This window comes from Cnephaeus nilssonii (assembly GCF_951640355.1).
Source record: "Cnephaeus nilssonii genome assembly, chromosome: 4".
NCBI lineage: Eukaryota > Metazoa > Chordata > Mammalia > Chiroptera > Vespertilionidae > Cnephaeus > Cnephaeus nilssonii.
The window spans coordinates 24,314,530-24,332,963 of NC_137075.1; the positions used below are offsets into that span (position 1 = coordinate 24,314,530).

Genomic DNA, 18,434 nt, shown 5'->3' on the forward strand with positions numbered 1-18,434 from the left:
TTAGGACCCTGCAGTTTAAAATTAGTTAGAAAGAAAATGGTCTTAAATTTTTCACAATCTGAAAATAACAAAAAATGGTTTAAACAAAAAATCCACTTTAGAGCCCATTGTAATATTAAGGTTCTAAATTATGTCACGTTGTATGAATGTGATCTTGGCTGGTTAAATCAAATTCTTTTCCCTGCATGAATTCCTTGGATAGTTTGCTTGTTTGGGGTAACCAAGATATCATAGCAGGTGCCCCACTCAGGAGGTCTGCTGAATGAACAGTCAGGGTATTTATTTGCAGTTCCATGTCTAGGAGTTAAGGTCAGATGGTTTTCCAGCAGAGACCAGAATATAAAACAAGTAGGTCAAGCCAGGAAGTTAGTACCTAAACTTAAGAAGGTTAGTGCCTAAAAATCTTCACTTTCACTGAGCACCATCTGATGATATTTTCTCTAACCCAACATTTCTAAATGTGAACTTTGGGGAGCAACCTGGATGGTACAATGCATAAATTGGGTCTGGGCATGACTATTGGTAGGAGTCAATGACTAATGATTCTGCCTGGTCTGTAGTTCCTGAGATTCTACCAACACTCAGCGGAAGGTCTCCCTTAAAAGTTTCACCCTCATTCTTTGCAATAATACCAGGAATCATAAACTTCATTCCTACACTTAATTTTTTAACTCAATACCGTTAGCTCAATAACTGTATAAGGTGCTTTACTTAACAACATAGAGAATACAAGTGCAAGGCATTGTTCTTGGTGTTATACGGGTGTTTTAAGAAATGAAGATGATATAGATCGGTTTGAGATGCATTGGAAATGCTGTGAAATGGGTTGGGTGTCCTGTTGAGTTGCCACAATGATGGGGAAAATAAAGAGTAAAAGAGATAATCCCACAAACTAACACAAACTTGTTTTGTCCCAAATGTCAGTAAGAAATAATAATAAATGACTGGCATCTTTCAGGGCCAACAAATTCAAAGATTAAAAATGACTAAGGTAGTCTCAACAGTACCGAAAGCCTAGCGAGGCCTGGGGACCAATTGAAAGCTATGCGCTTTCAGGAGTCTCTGAGCAACAGGCCCCATCTCCCTCCCCGGAGGCTTCAGTTCAGTTGATTGCTGAAAAAGCAGATAAGAACAGAGGGATGGGGCATAGAAATGGGAATTCTCGGCAAAGACCTGAAATTAATTCTCCTTCATCAGTTTTTCTAATGCAGAAGCCACCCCAAGTTGTAAATTAGTCCTTAGTCAATATCCTCAGGATTGCTTTGCAAGTTTCCAAACCTCTGGAATCTATAAAGAGAAACTCTACAAACCTGTATCATTTGCCCTTGGTTTCCAATTCAACCTTTAATATTGCTTATAAGCCAAATGCAAAGTTAGTGCTAGTCTCATAAACTTAGATATGTTGAACACGTAAAAGCAAAAAAAAAAAAAAAAAAAAAAAAAAAAATGATGACTAGACATGAGTCACAAATAAAGAACCCCAGTAGGAAAACGTTTGGAAAAATACTACAACCCAGAAGAACTGAGTGGGTGGAACAATGGCCTTCAATAAGCCAAAATGAGAATTCTCAGGCAGAACACTTAGAAGGAAACCACAAGAAAAAGAAGACTGCACTTTTTGTTCAGTGATTTCCTATTAATTGTGATGTAAATTATATGGATGTGATTCTGACAAAGAATAGCACTGTTTCTGAAATAAATAGTGGTTTATGTGCAAAATACAAAATGCATCAGGAAGAAAAAAAAATGTTATTTGGCAGTATGAGTGTAATAAAATCTGAGATAACAGCTTACGATTAGGTAACTTTTATATTATCTTTTCCTGTTTGACTCAATTTTTAATCTGAAGCCTTAGGAATAAAAAATATTTTTGCATCACAAATTAACATAGGTTTATAGGCATTTTTCATATGTAATTCTTGATCTTGACATAAAATGTAAAATCACCTAGCTTTGGCTACTAGGTCAAGATTGTTATTTTAATAATATGTTATGCCAGAAGATATATTGGGTTGTTTTGTTGTTAATGCGGACAGCTATCCATACAGGAAATAGCTGATAGTCAACAAACTCGATTAATGTTGGACAGAATTCTTTAGGGAGTAAAATATCACCATTTGCTGAGTCCCCGAGAAGCTATATCTTCTCTTAACCAAGATGATTCCCAGGGGACATTAATTAAAGTGGGCCAGACCCTCAAAAAGTACAAATAAATACTTATCTTTAGAGGAGGGAAAAGTTAAAATAGTATATTAAATAACGGTAATTTCAAATGATAAAGATTGAAGAAGAAAGGAGACAACTTTTGTTTGACCTTGAATGTACTTCTTATTCTATAAGAAATTTTAGAAAGCTAGAGGGTAGTTGTTTCTTGTCATTATACTGTTGCTGATTCTGTGGTTAGTTATTAATTTTATTTTTTATGATTCACAATCTGCTCTTTGAAATATGCCATATGCTCAAAGCAATTCAAGGATGACAACTGTCAGAATTACTCCAATAAAAATTGCCTAAATGAGGAAGATTTACTACAGTCTGATATTTCCGTGGAAAGTCCCTCTACCCTCCCCAACAGCTTTTCAGACACTGTGAATCTTGCAACCATTTTTTCAGTCAAAATCACAGGGTTGTTTTGTAAGAACGTCTAAGACCATTTCAGTGGAATTTGTAAAACACACTGGGCTAAGGGTGAATTAGCAGACCTGGAAAACAATATAGATAGTTATTAGATGGATTGCCGCAATCAATATGTGAGTTCCAAGCCAGTTTTCTTAAATCACACGCAAATGTATTGACTTAAAATGACAACGTCTGCTCTATGTATCACTAACAAACATTAAATTGGACAAGCCCTGCACCCTGAAAGCAGCAAGCCAGACTAAAGGCACATTTTTTCCCCCCTCTGGGAAGATCTGGGGGGTGGATAGAATCTACCTGAGTGCTCCAATCAAAACACATTTTGTTAAATGCGACCATTCCGTTTACCCTTCGTTTTGTTTCAGTCTATTTATTAATGCAGTTTCATTTGTTGTTATTCATCCTGAAGATAAATCTTTGTCCTTCTATAGAATTACACCAAATAGAATGTGATAAAGGGAACTTTCTTTCAATTATGATGTCGGTGCAGCCTGTCAGCACACAGGGGATGGAAATGAGTTTGGGGACAGGGAAGAGAATTCTAATAGACACCATGATACATACAATGAACGCAAAGATATCCTGAGAGAGAGAGACTTGTCAGGCTAATCAGATCTTCCACAGCAAGGTAAAAGCAAGAAGGGAGCGCTAACCTTGTAAAGGTGCTGCTGCTGCTCCTCTGACATCATCAGGTCGTGGCTGTCCATCACGAGGGACTCCATGTCAATCAGCCAATCCCAGAGCTCCTGATATTCTGAATCAAAGTCCAGAAGCCTGAAGATAAGACACAACATGTATTATGCATAAATACAGGGTAGTTGTTAAAATCTTGTATTAGAATAATATATTCTTGAAAATCCATGATGTTCCTGGGTGATACCTATAAAAGGAGCAGGGAAAAATTCTCTCTGTGGTTACACAGTGGGTAAAAGAGGAACTCAAGCTTGTGACATAGCCACTTCTTAGATTTTGAAATCATAACATGTAATTTCGATGTTCATACCTGAGACATATTATCATGGCGATTTCCATTTGCTCACCCTTTCTGAAGATTTGCAGCACTTGAACGAAATGACTACTACCTTGAAAAAAAAGCACCAGCATATGTATCAGGTTCAGAAATGGTGGGTCAGTGCCATTTGAAGGTTACATGGTCCAGAAGTTTGGTTAAGAACAGTACCCTAAAAATTCAAACCCCTTTCTCATCTGCTAGATTTTTCCATGGATACTATATCCCAATAGATTCATGATTAAGAATACTAATTTGATGACTTTCTCTATAATAATCATAATTCACTATCATATCCAAAATATAATGTTCACTGGGAAGTGGCTCAATCATTTATCTGTTCCTCTGCTGTCTATCTGCCTATCTCTGCAAACATATATCCTACATTTATTGTCATGGATGAGTAGCCAGCATTTCAGCTTAACACTCAGAGATAGGCTTGAGTGACTCTGGTAAGCCAGTGAGAACCAGGAGCAGATCCAGTATTAGACAGGTGTTCCCCACAGACATGTAGGAAACAAAGGTAAGGACAGGAAGTCAAAACAATGAATCTTTGAATAGGCAGCAATCATTAAAATTCAAAGGAGGATCACTATGGTTTTCAACAAAATAAATCATTAGAATAAGGAGCTTAAAAGGATTAATGTGATTCTCTATTGAAAGCCCGGTGAATAAGTAAAGCCCAGATTCTTCTAAAACACTGTGATCAGAAAATGAAAGTGCAGATGAAAAACTATGACTTTGTCTTTCCCCAAAAAAATCATCCCCCTGAAAGAAATCCTAGAGTCTTGTCAAACGGTAACTGAACAAAATCTTATCCGGGCTTCTGGTCAAGATGGTGGCGTAGGTAAATGTGGTACTCACGTCCTCCCACAGCCACATCAAAATTACAACTAAACTACAGGACAACCATCATTCTGAACTGCCTGAAATCCTCCTGAACAGAAGTCCTACAACTAAGGATATAAAGAAGAAGTCACACTGAGACTGGTATGAGGGGCAGAGGTGTGGAATAGACTGGCCCCACACCCACATGTAGTGCATAAAAATTGGGAAGGATATTTCAGCTGCAGAGGTCCCTGCTGAGAAGCCAGGGGTGCCATCCTCACACCAGGCTCTCCAGCTCGGGGTTCTAGTGCCAGGAAGAGAGGTCCTCGTAACTTCTGGCTGTAAAAACCAGTGGCGATTATGGCTGGGTGAAACAGAGGCTGCTGGAATCCCAGGAGTTCTTTTTTAAGGGCCTGTGCACGGACTTACTCAAACTCATATTTCTGAGATCCAGCTCTGGGACAGCAGCTCAAAAAGCACCAGAGACATATGGGGAAGGACTAAATTGTTAGGCACCAAGGCAAGAGATGGAGGGGCAGCTTTCTTCCAGACAGAAGTGCTGACAGAGGCCATGGTTCCTCTTCAGAGCTCTTCCTCCACAGAGCCAGCAGGCGGTGCCATATCTGAGTCCCCATCAACCTGGCTCACACTGTTTTGCACTACCCTGGTGATTCCTTGAGACCACAACCCACCAACTTGTGGGCCCACCCCAACTGTTTCCAGTGGCTTTTCCATATTAATGGCTTGTCTTGGCTCATGCCTCAGACTTTCCTAAAATCTCTTAAACAAGCAGCATCTGGCCTCTATGTGCCCCATACCTCTCTCTAAGAGGTCCCTGGCCAGAAACTAGTGGCAGCTGGCCTTGCTTCACAGCTTGGCCTCTTCTGGGCATCTCCAAGCCCAGTACAAGTAGCAACCATCGGCAGATCATTTTGTAGCTCATGCCTGGTGGCCTGGGGTAGAACAAAGGCAGCAGCTGACCTTTGCCTATAACTCCCGGGAGGCCCCAGAGCCAGTGCATCCACTGAACAACTTCAGACCATGTTGGAGCACCATGCAACCACTTCCACAAATGACACACTCAAGGGCACCAGAGCCCCGCTGAAGTAAATCCTGCTCCATGGGGTCAGCCTCTGCACAGCTGATCTTTCAAGGAGGCTGCAGCCAGCCCTTCCTGTCATTTGGCCTGGGGATAAAGCCCTCCCATTGACATTCCAACAGCAATAGAGGCTCAACAACAAGAGGAGGGTGTATAGAACCTCTGAGGGGCCGCACTTTGAGTGTCCAACTTGGGTAGGGGGGCTGTGCCATTGGGCCCTACAGGACACCTAATATATAAGGCCACTCTACCAAGCCTGGGAGATATAGCAGCTCCACCTAATATATAGGAACAAACCCAGGCAGGCCACCAAAATAAGAAGACAAAGAAACATGTTCCAAATGAAAGAACAGAACAAAACTCTAGAAAAAGAACTAAACAAAATAGAGACAAGCAATCTACTAAATACAGAGTTTAAAACACTGGTTGTAAGGATGCTCAGTAAACTTAGGGGAAGGGGAGATGAACTTAGAATTTCAACAAAGAAATAGGAAACATAAAAATGGAGTTAGGAAACATAAAAAAGTATCAGTCAGATATGAATAATGTATTATAGGGAATCAACAGTAGAATAGATAAAGCAGTGGATCAAATCAGAGATTTGGATGATAAGGAAGCAGAAAACACCTGATCAGAATAGCAAAAAGAAAAAAGAATTTTTTTTTTAAATGAGGAAAAATAAAAAACCGCTGGGACAACTTCAAGTGTACCAACATTCTCATCATGGGGATGTCTGAAGGAGAAGAAAGAGAAAAAGGAATTTAAAACTTATTTGAATAAATAATGACAGAAAACTTTCTGAACCTGCTGAGAGAAGTAAACATACAAGTCCAGGAAGCACAGAGACTCCAAACAAGAGGAACCCAAAGAGGCCCACACCCAAGACACATCATAATTAAAATGCCAAAGGTTAAAGACAAAGAGAATCTTAAAAGCAGCAAGAAAAAAGCAGTTAGTTACCTACAAGGGAACTTCCATAAGACTGTCAGCTGATTTCTCAACAGAAATTTTGCAGGCCAGAGGGATTGGCAAGAAATATTCAAAGTGATGAAAATCAAGAACCCTACAACCAAGATTACTTTACCCAGCAAACCTATTATTTAGAATTAAAGAACATATAAAGAGCTTCCCAGACCAAAAAAAAAAAAAAAAAAAAATGCTAAAGGGTTTCATCATCACCAAACCAGTATTAATGAAATGTTAAAATGTCTTATTTTTGAGGAAGAAAACAGATAAAAAATATGAATGGTAAGATGGGAATAAACATATATCTACGAACAACTGAATCTAAAAAACAAAATAAAGGAACAGAACAGAAACAGACTCATAGATACAGAAAAAATTTTGATGGTTGCCAGATGAGAGGGGGTATTTGGGGACTAGGTGAAAAAAGTGAGGGGATTAAGAAGTACAAACTGGCAGTTACAGAATAATCATGGATGTAAAATACAGCATAGGAAATATAATCAATAATATTGTAATACTATGTATGATGTCAGATGGATATGAGAGTTATCAGGGTGATCACTTAGTAAGTTATATAATGTCTAATCACTGGGTTGCACACCAGAAACAAATATGCTCTTGTATGTCATCTGAAACTAAAAAATAGAAGAAAATAATTAATTGAAAAGAAAAGAAAAAAAAATCTTTACTAGTGAAGCAGCAGCCTCAGGTATGAATCTACATTTATCTAGTGAGTATCTTATTACTACCTTGTTCCTGTCTCTTTATATTAAACGACTCCTTTCCAAGAAAATGAACATCCACTTTTCATAACTTACAACTTAATCTTAATACATCTGTCAAAAATTAAGGTATGTCTGGTGATGGAGGACTAGACTTAGAGTTGACTATTTTACTTCAATTGCTTTACCATAATTATAAAGATCCTTGATTAGGACTGTTAGTACCCAAGGGCAGGAATCATCCGTTATTAGCTAACACGCAGAACTGATTAATAAATGTTTACTTAATGCTGATGATGGGTACAGCTGATGTAGTCAAAATCTTCAGTAAGGCTAAGGTGGCCTAGAGCAGTGCTTCTCAAATTTTAATGTGCATATGGCACAGCTGAAGAGCTTGTTGAAATGCTGGTACTGATTCAGTGGTTCCAGGGTGGGCCTGAGAGTCTGCATTTCTAACAAATATTGGCAACTGGCAGCACTGCTGGTCATGGACCTCACTTTGAATAGCAAGGCCTTGCAGCATAAATGTGAAATCTGCAAATATACATTTCAAAATACTAAAAAAACAAACAAACACCACTGTAACAGGGAGAAATAAACCATCAGGCTTTCTTCCTTAACTTTGTGAGTGACTAATAAAGAACGGCTAATAAGCATTTGTTCATATGACAGACACAGTAATTTAGAAATTCCTCCTGAATTATGGTCATCATTTCTTTCTCCTTGTACTCTCCCATATTTTAACCATAAAAACAAGGGAAAGATCCACCTCTTAGGCAGTGGTGAGGGCAAACCCAACCTTTTGTGACAGCCAGTGTCTACCTTTCAGCATGGAACCAGGCCAGCTTCAGATTTCCTGTGGTTCTGTGGGAATGAGGACTATTACAACCAAAACAATAAGCCCAGAAAACCTTTAGGGGTAGACACTGGGTTTTCACCACAGCCTAATTTAACCCATTTATGAGCCAAGCTTCAACCCTGAGCCTTTAAAAATATCTTTTCAATTTAACCTTTTTTGCCTCCCCACCGTACACAGCCTGAATCCAAAGAAAAAGGGCTGCCCCTGTACCCACATACACCCTTCAACAAACGCCTTTGGTTCCTACTTTAGCCACTGGCTTCTCAGATTCCAAAGATCACGTATTCTAGTGTAGAGTTGCAGAAAGTTTTGAGAAAAAAGAACCATTGTAGTATTCAAAATATTTTTGTATTGTTAATGCATCATCATAGAAAAACTTTAAACATGAGAATAAAGATACTTTTTCCTGTCCCTCCCTCAAAAAAAGGGGGAAAGGTGGAATGCCACACCCCCCCCCCCCCCGACCCAAAGTGGGAGATTATGATTCAGAGGAATATTAAAAGGAAAGGGGAAAGGAAGGACAAAGCTCAACCCCTTCCATCTCAGTGGACTTGAGGAATAAGAAGGAAATAAAGGAAGAGGAGGATGGGCTCAGATGTGTGTCCTCGCATCCCTTGGACTAAGACCTACCGAAAAGGCCTATAAGACCGGTTGAAGGGAAAGCCAAAAGTGCAAGGATGTCAGCCCCATTTCCGCTAGGAAGTCTGGGAAGAGATCGCCTTGATCAGTGTCCTCACAATAACCTGGGGTGGGGATGTTGCAGTCAGAGAGAGATCTTTGGTCAGGACTCCCTTTGCTACCCGGTTATCTCATCCCTTTCTGCCTCCCAACCCCCCACCATGAGATTTCTGGAAGTTCAGCTGGTGAACTTGGCAGAGGCATTCATTGCACAATGAATTGTCCTCCAAAGAGGGAAGGGCGGGGGTCCTGGAGCCAGACCTTAGGGAGTTGGCAGAACCAGTGAGAGTTGAGATGAGGCTTTAGTCAGGAAATACCTCCTGACTAAGCCAAGAGATAACGCAGCATTATGTGGGATGCAACCTCATAATGTCCAGGGCAAGACTCATTTCAATAAATCCAGCCAGCCTGCACCCATGGACCACATTAAGACAGGGGACCTTATTGCATCCCAGAATCACAAGGTCATATAAGGCCCCTCTATGCTTTTTTTTTTTTTTTTTTTTTTTGATAATATGATTGTCCAAAAGAAGGAACAAGAGTAGGACATCTGAAAAACAGCATTTATCCCAAGAGTTTTTCCTAAAAGAGAATATTAATTTATTAGGGGAGAATATAACAAGCACTGGGTTTAAGAGCTTGAACACTGATCTTAAAGCAAGCTTTTTTTTTTTCTTGCTTTACCAGAAAAGCATGTGTCTTATAAAAATTATCAGTCAGTAAGAGAAAATAAGGACCTGGAGATTATTATGCTAAGCGAAACAAGCCAGTTAGAGAAAGACAAATATCACACGGTCTCACTTATATGTGGAATCTAATGAACAAAATAAACTGACAAACAAAATAGGTCCAGAGGTATGGATGCATGGGACAGAACAACAGATCTGTTATTCTGAAAATTTAGACCTTGGGGGGTAGGGGGGGACGGGGACAGGAAGAGATTAACCCAAGAATATATATGCATATATGCATTGTCCATGGACACAGACAATTACTATGGGGAAGGCCTGGGGTGGGGTGGGGGTTGGGTGGAGGGGAACAAAAAGGGAGAAAATGGGAGACATCTGTAATACCGTCAACAATTTTTTAAAAAGCCTGGTTCGTTTTCCATATGTGGATGATAAAAAAAGAAACTTTGATTATGACTAAACAATTCAAGGGCAAAGGATGAATTTCTTTTTCCATCCCTAGTGCTCACCATAGTACCTGGAGAATAATGATGACTGAACATAGATAATGAATCCAAAATCCTTTAGTAGGGCAAGAATGACTTCAGAGGAGCCAGTATGTGAAAGAGATGATAGTATCTCATTCCCAAATGCCAATATCAAAACAACAAGTGCACCATTGACAGGATCCTTCACTCATTCTGAAGGTGAGATTTCGCCTTCAGTTTATGATAATGGCACATTTGCTTCCTTAGAATGATTAGATGCAGTAGATTCTCAGTTAGTCTGAGTTGCCTTCACATTCCTTTCACATCCTCCTCTTTTCTCTAGTGAAAATTAAAGAAGATTTAGAAATAGATTTTAAACAAGTGAAAAAATATTCACGGGATGATAAAATGTTCAGAACAATAGAAAATTTTTTCACTGTCTCTTTTCCATGTCTTTATATCCATTTAGCTGCTCCCTCCTATTACTCTCCTTACAGAACAAAAACCATTTCTTCTAATTAAATGCACTTCAGACTCCTTCTCAGATAGTCTACACTGGAGACCTGCAAATGGTGAATAAACCCAACACAGATCCTATAATCATTCTTTTCCACTTGAGTCTATCTTCATCCTAGCTGAGAATATGTAGGCTTGAGTTTGTTGGATACAGTAAATGCTTTGGTTCCGTGATTTTGTTTCACTAGAGTAGAATCAGCACCGGTGTTTTCCAAACAACAAATTCTCATAAGGTCCAAATACTAAAGACAAGAACATTTTTTAAAGCATTTGTGCCTGATTTCAGATTCTTGACCAAGCATTCATTCACAGCTTAGAAAAGTCCTGACAGTTTTTCAAATGCAGTGAAATATAATGTATACATTTATAGCAAATCTGCAGTTAATTACTAGAATTTCTTTGTTGGTTCTTTTGAAACCTTCTGAAATGACTACAACTTCATGTGCTAATTATATCAGAAAAATTCTTACACAAGAGTGATTTGCTTTCTTATGTTTACATTACCTGCAAAGGTATGCTAAGTGTTTCTCAAGTGATTTTATAAAAGACAATGTCTTCCAGGAAAAGTGACAGCTACTATAAAAAGCAGCAAAAAAGATCATAGATGAGTGACTGTATCAAGGGTATCATGAAACTAGTTAACAGTTCTATATCCCTTGGAAGAATATGCCGATTCTACCAGCTGAATTCCAACTAGGTTCTTTGCTTGAATTTCTGGTGACTCTAGGATCTCTTTTAAGAAGGGAGAAAGGGGAGATTGAAATTGTGGCAATAGCTCAGAATCTTATACGGGATATGACAGTGGGAACTAGTCTTTTGGAGGGATTTTCCTCTTAAAATTTCTTTGTAATTGTGCTTGGGTTTATGTCAACTCATTCACTCAAATATATAATCTCCTTCACGTTAAAATGTCTCAAAACATACCTTTCACTACTCTATGAATATATTATGTTCTCTACAAAATTGTACAAAGCAAACTCATATTTACTCTATGAAAGTGTTATAAAGCAAACACATCACACACAAAAAATGTATTCTTTTGCATACTTCTCCTTTAAATTGCCATGTACCTGAAGGGTTCACAATAAAAGAGTTGGACATTCTCTTGTGGGTATAATATTCCCATTTTAGGAGGTTTAAAAGCTTAATCATGTTATGAGGAGAAAAATCTTTTAACTCAAAGTCAGTTTTTGTTAAGACAAACATAAAATTATAATGTATATATTCCATAGTCTGAGAATTTAATAGAGACAAGAACAAAGCTATAGAAAAATCAGTGTGTAAATTTTCTCATGTTCATTTCTAAGATTGGGTCAACTACTGTGGGTAATTGCCAAAAGTATTTCCCAACATCTTGTCTACCATTTTCTCTACCTTTTCAAGGTTAAAAAAAATTCTAGGTCCTTTCACCACAGAAATAAAATATTAACAAGCTTATTTAGTATCATTTTTTTCTGCATATTGGATAGCAATATATTATTTGTGAGGCTGGTTTAGTTTAAGAAATAATCCTTTATCTAAACCCCAATGGGAGCTATGTGTGACTAGCTAAGTATTTGAATACATAAATGCATTCAGCCTTTGGTATTTAAAGTGAGCATCATTAACTGAACATTTCAACTTAAACTTTGCTTAAAAGATAAAGTTTCACCCAAGTGAAATCAATGGGAGGTGTGTGTGAATATATGAGGTTTCAGCTTGGCCCACTAAGGAATTTTCACTAAAGCAGACAATCAAATGAAGAAATCATCAAAATAGAGCAATTATTGGTTAAAGAAAAGATAATATTAAAAAGTCGTGGCAGGTTGTGTGTTTTTTTAACCTAAGGCCCAGTAATACATATTTTGGAACATTTAAGGATGCATCTTTTGTATGCTTAATGGTTCATTTCATACCAACACATCCAAAAACACAAGACCGGTTCCTGAAATACCAGCTTGTCTATACTGGGACTTCTATCAAATGATCCAATTTTCCTAGCTTCTTTAGCATATTGATTCTTTCCTCAAATATTCACTAAGTAGTCACTGTTCACAGTATTTGCTCAAGGAAGTTTGCCTCTGGTTTTCAAAAACGACACTAAAGGAAGTGGTAACAAAATCTTGTAAAAATATAGTTTAATAATTTTACCAAAGTGAAATACTAACAATAGATCAGAATTTCCCATCATTCTCTACTCCATGTGGCATGTAAGCACAGAAGGGAAATACAATAGTGGCACCTTGCTCAATCATCATATCATTAAAGAATAAAATTTAGCTTTCCAGACGTGGACTCGGATATGCACAGTTGCATGTAAAATCCCTTTCCACTCTAAACATATTAAAGTGTGGACACTAATTTATTATTTTGAATGAAAATTCATGAGCGACTTCCTCATGAGAAAAACAGGCTGCCTTTGCCATTAATAAATAAAAAGGAATATGGAGTTCTCTCTAGCAGTAATTTTGTCAGTTCTCATATATACCCACATACATGTGAAAATGTCTAAGAAAAATAAAATCAACCCTACAAATGTGTTAATGACTGGCCCCACTTTCTAATGAACCCGTGGACCATCTGTTCATAAACATTTGTTATTGAAATAAAAGTCATAAATCAAAAAAATTCTAACCTCCAAGACTAGCCATAAAATTAGAAATATCAATGTTGATTCCTGAATGTATTTAGAGGATTCTGTTAGGTTGTCAGGGACTCAAAACACTTGTCTAAAAAAGCTGGATTAAGTTCTAGCCAAAGAACTGGAAACCTTCTGAAGAATTGAAAATAAGTAGTGATTCTAACACAAATGGAGAAACTACTTCAGAAGACAAACAAGAGCTATGTTTGAAAACAAAACGAAACGTAACCTGCCTATGACATTGTCGGTGTTCAAGGTGACTGGGTCCAGACTCGCTATTGACACACTAGTGCGGGTTGGGCAGCTCACCCTTTGTAAAAGGACTCCTACCTAAATCCCGCTGGTTTTCAAAGACTTAATAGGCAATAGAGAATCTTGACCCTCAGAGTTAGGACAGAAGGTAAGTAACCTGGAAATAATTCCTGCTGCCCAACCCCTAACAAAAGCCTGGTAACAGAATTAATATGGAGACCTCTCCCCCAAGATGACTTTGTCTGTCTCACCCATCGATGCTGACCCTGCCCAGAGAGCACTATGCTCAGACTCTAAGGTTTTATTACTTGTAGAAATGCTCTTACTGAATTATGTTTTAACATCCCTTCTGCAGCCTACATAAAATAATGCCTTGGGAATTGGGTTTGTCTTGTAGGGATATAGTGTCACAAATGCCAGTCTTCTCTTTAAAGAACTACAAGAGAAATTCCTCTTAGGACTCAATGGCATTGGAAGCTGACCTCCCACCAATATGTATTACTTTAATCTTGGGTGTGGAAAGTTTAGAGCCAAAGATAGTATTCTTGAGGATATGCATAGAATATGGGTTGCTTTCTTACATATATTTTACTCTTGCCTAACTTCAGTCATAATTTATTCCATTTTATTGTAAATATTTTTGTAATTTGATTCAAATTCTTTGTAAATGAGATGGGGAAATTAATAAATAAATAGATTTTAAAGAAAAGAATTAAGCTCTGTACATTAAAAACTGCCCTCCCCTGCCAGCCTGGTCCCCCTCTACTGCCCTCCCCTGCTGGCCTGATCATCCACAACTGCCCTCCCCTGCCGGCCATCTTGTGGTGGCCATCTTTGACCACATGGGGGTGGCCATCTTGTGTGTTGGAGTGATGGTCAATTTGCATATTACCTCTTTATTATATAGGATAATACCCCATTGTATTTATATATGACAATATCTTTATTCATCTATCAATAAAAATTTGGGTTGTTTTCATATTTGGTTGTTGTAAATAATGTTGCAATGAACATGGGGGTGCATATATCATTTCAAGTTAGTGTTTTTGTTTCCTTCAGATAAATACCCCAAAGTGAAATTGCTGGATCAAATGGCAATTCTTTTTTAAATTTTCTGAGGAACCTCTATACTGTTTTCTATAGTAACTGCATGACTTTATATCCCCACCAACATTGGACATGGTTTCCTTTCCTCTACATCCTCACCAACACTTGTTATTTCTAGTCATTTTGATAATAAGTATTCTAACAGGTGTGAGGTGATATCTCATTGTGGTTTTGATTTGCATTTCCCTGATGATCTGTGACATTGAGCATCTTTTCATGTATGTATTGGCTATCTCTATGTCTCCTTTGGAAAAATTTCTGTTTAGATCTTCTGCACATTTTTAAGTGGAAATGTTTGTTTTTCTGCTATATAAATTCTTTAGATATTTTGGATATTAGCTCATCAGATATATGATTTGCACATATTTTATTTCATTTAGTAGGTTGTTTTTCATTTTGTTGATTGTTTCCTTTGCTATGCAGAAGCATTTTAGTATAATGTAGTCCCACTTATTTACTTTTGCTTTTTTTGCTTTTGTTCTTGGTGTTAGTTTCAAAAAATCATCACTAAGACCAATGTTGAGGAGCTTACTGCCTATGTTTTCTTCTAGAAGTTTTACAGTTTCAGGTCTTCTGTTCAATTCTTTAATCAATTTTGAGTTGATCTTTTTATGGTGTAAGAGAGTCATAAAGTTTTATTGTTTCACGTGTATCTGTCCAATTTTCCAACACTAGTTATTGAAGAGACTATGCTTTCCCACTGTACATTCTTGACTCCTTGGTCATCAATTAATTGGCCATATATGCATGGGTTTATTTCTGGTCTCTCTATTCTGGTCCATTGATTTATGTTTCTGTATTTATACCTTACTGTTTTAATTACTATAGCTTTGTAATACAGTTTAAAATCAGGAAGAGCAATGCCTCCAAATTTGTTCATTTTTTACAAGACTACCTTGGCTATTCAGGTTTTTGTGTTTCTCTACACATTTTAAGATTATTTGTCCTATTTCTTTGAAAAAATGTCATTATAATTTTGATAGCAATTTCATTGAATCTATAGATTCCTTTGGATAATATAAACATTTTAACAATATTAATCCTTCTAATCCATGAGCATGGAATACTTTCCATTTATTTGTGATTTATTCAATTTATTTCATTAATGCCTTGTAGTTTTCAACATACAGGTCTTTCACCTTTTTGGGTAAATTTATTCCTAGTAATTTTATTCTTTATGATGCAATTATTAATAAGATTACTTTCTTTATTTTTTTCTGACAGCTCACTGATAGTGTATAGAAACACACATTTTTATGTGTAGTTATTTTGTATTTTGCAACCTCAGTGAATATGCTTATTATTTCTAAAAGTTTTTTTATGAAGTCTTTAGAGTTTTCTATATATAATATCATGTCATCTGAAAATAGTGCCAGTTTTATTTTTTCTTTTCCAATTTAGATACCTTTTATTTCTTTTTCTTCACCAACTGCTTGGCTAGAACTTTCTATACTGTGTTGAATAGAAGTGGCAAGAGTGGGCATCTTGTCTTGTTCCTGATGTTGGATAAAAAGCTTTTAGCCTTTCACCATTGAGTGTGATGTTGAGTGTGTTGTCATATATGGCCATTATTATGTTGAGAGATGTTCCTTCTGCAACCACTTGAAATTTTTATCATAAATGGATTTTGAAGTTTGTCAAATGCTTTTTCTGCATCTTTTGATATGATCATATAATTTCTATCCTTTGTTTTGTTAGTATTATACATCGCATTGACTGATTTGTGAATGTTGAACCATCCTTACATTCCTGAAATAAATTTCACTTGATCATAGTATATGAATCTTTTAATATATTATGGAATTTTATTTGCTAACTTAGAGGCCCAGTGCACGAATTCATGCACAGGTGGGGTCCCTCAGCCTGGCCTGCACCCTCTTGCAATCCGGGACCCCTTCGGGGATGTCAGACTGCCGGTTTCGGTCCGATCTCCACAGGCCAGGCCAAGGGACCTCACTGGTGCATGAATCCATGCACCAGGCCTCTAGTATGCATATAAGTTCTTTGGTTAATCTCTTCTCATCCTCCCCCCTCCCCCTTTCCCTCTGAGATTCATCAGTCTGTTCCATGTTTCCATGCCTGTGCGTTGAGCATCTGCCCCCTGGTGGTCAGTGCTCATCATAGCTACTGGTTGAACAGTTGAAAGTTGCTTAGGCTTTTATATATAGAGATGCTAGAGGCCCGGTGCACAAAATCCATGCACTGGGGGAGGTGGGTCCCTCAGCCTGGCCTGAGCCCTCTCTCAGTCTGGGAACCCTTGGGGGATGTCCACCTGCTGGCTTAGGCCCGAGTGGGCCTAGTCAGCAGGCGGACATCCCTCTCACAGTCCGGGAGCCTTCGCTCCTTACCACCTGCCTACTTGCTGCTCCTTACCACTCAGCTCGCTGCTCCTGCCACCACCGCTGTGCTCACCAGCTATGAGCCTGGCTTCTGGCTGAGTGGCGCTCCCCTTGTGGGAGCACACTGACCACCAGGGGGGAGCTCCTGCATTAAGCACCTGCCCCCTGGTGGTCACTGCGTGTCATAGCAACCGGTCGTTCTGCCATTCAGTTGATTTGCATATTAGGTTTTTATTATATAGGATTTTGTTGAGGATTTTGCATGCATGTTTATTAGGGATATTAGCCTGTAACTTTATTTTCTTTTTGCATCCTTGTCTTGTTTTGGTGTCAGGGTAATGCTGGCCTCATAAAATAAGTTTGAAAGAATTCCCTCCTGTCCTATTTTTTTGGAAGAGCTTGAGAAGGATTGGTATTAATTCTTCTTCACTGGTAGAATTCACTAGTGAAGCCATCTGGTCCTAGACTTACTTTTTTGAAGGTTTTTGATTACTGATTCAATATCCTTACTAGTAATCGGTCTGTTCAGATTTTCTACTTTTCTTTAAACATTCTTAAAGATAATTTTATGTCCACCTGAGAGGGGTGAAGAGACTACCAAAAGGTAAGCTCCTACTTCTCTGAGCCTCTGCTACCTATAGTCACCATACTGCCCTTATTGCTGGTTGAGAAGCCCATAACATCGGAGACCTGCTTCATGGGCATTTCCACTCGGATGTTCCACAGACCATCAAAAGGACTACATGTAGCTTCTTTCCCCCTTCAGTTCCTCCTATGACTTCCCTATCTCAGTGAATGACATGTCCATCTGCCAGAGTGCATAAGCCTGAAACATTTAAAAATACTGGTGACCACTCTGGTGACCAAGTCTTATCGGTTCAACTTCCTTCTTTCAGTTTCCACTGCTGCTATCTTAACTCGGGTCCTATTTCTCACTTGGATGACTAGAATAGCCTATTAAAGAAGCCCTGTGTAGTCTTGTCCTTGCCAAGCTATTCTCCACACTGCTGCCAGAACATTGTTTAAAAACTGCCAATCTAGTCATGCTGGGTATCCATTAGTGGTTCCAGCTGTTTGTACACCCTGCCTCCTCTGTGAGAAACATTCTTATTGTCACTTCTGACCCTGAGCCAGTCTCGGTGAGACTTCCCCTGGAAGGCTTTCCTGATTTACATACATCTGTCACCCTTAGTCTCCCATTGTCTCTACATCACCAGTGCCTACTTCAGCCAGCACTTAATAGTAGAGCTCAATAAATATTAAATGTTGAATGACACCAAAGTTGGTTGAATCCAAAGCCTCCTCTATTCTTTCTCCTCCTTGAACCAGAAAATGCAGTATCATTCCCCTCATCCAATGTTTATTGATTTTTTTTCAGGCTTCAGTTTCTAATTCAGTTTTCACATTCTCCATAAATTTCTTTTAAAAAAAGTTTCTACAGTTGACATATAATATATTAGTTTCAGATGTATAACCCAGTGATTGAACATTAAATAACGTATTAATTAATTACCTCGATAAATCTAACACCATACATAGTTGTTACAATATTATTGGCTAAATTCCCTATGCTATACTTTATATTCCCTCCATGACTATCTGTATCCTTCTCCATTCATTTCCAACCTAAAATCTCTAAGACTAAA

General features: G+C 38.1%; 1 protein-coding gene across 2 annotated transcripts in view; it reads right to left on the reverse strand.

Annotated features, from left to right (window-relative positions):
* Positions 1-18,434, reverse strand: part of AKAP6 (A-kinase anchoring protein 6) — a 490,615-nt gene that overhangs the window by 117,928 nt on the left and 354,253 nt on the right. For both annotated transcript variants that reach the window (XM_079769683.1, XM_079769682.1), the window contains exon 10: positions 3,291-3,411. In XM_079769683.1, the coding sequence (XP_079625809.1) occupies positions 3,291-3,411 (121 nt within the window). The remainder of the gene's footprint in view (positions 1-3,290; positions 3,412-18,434) is intronic.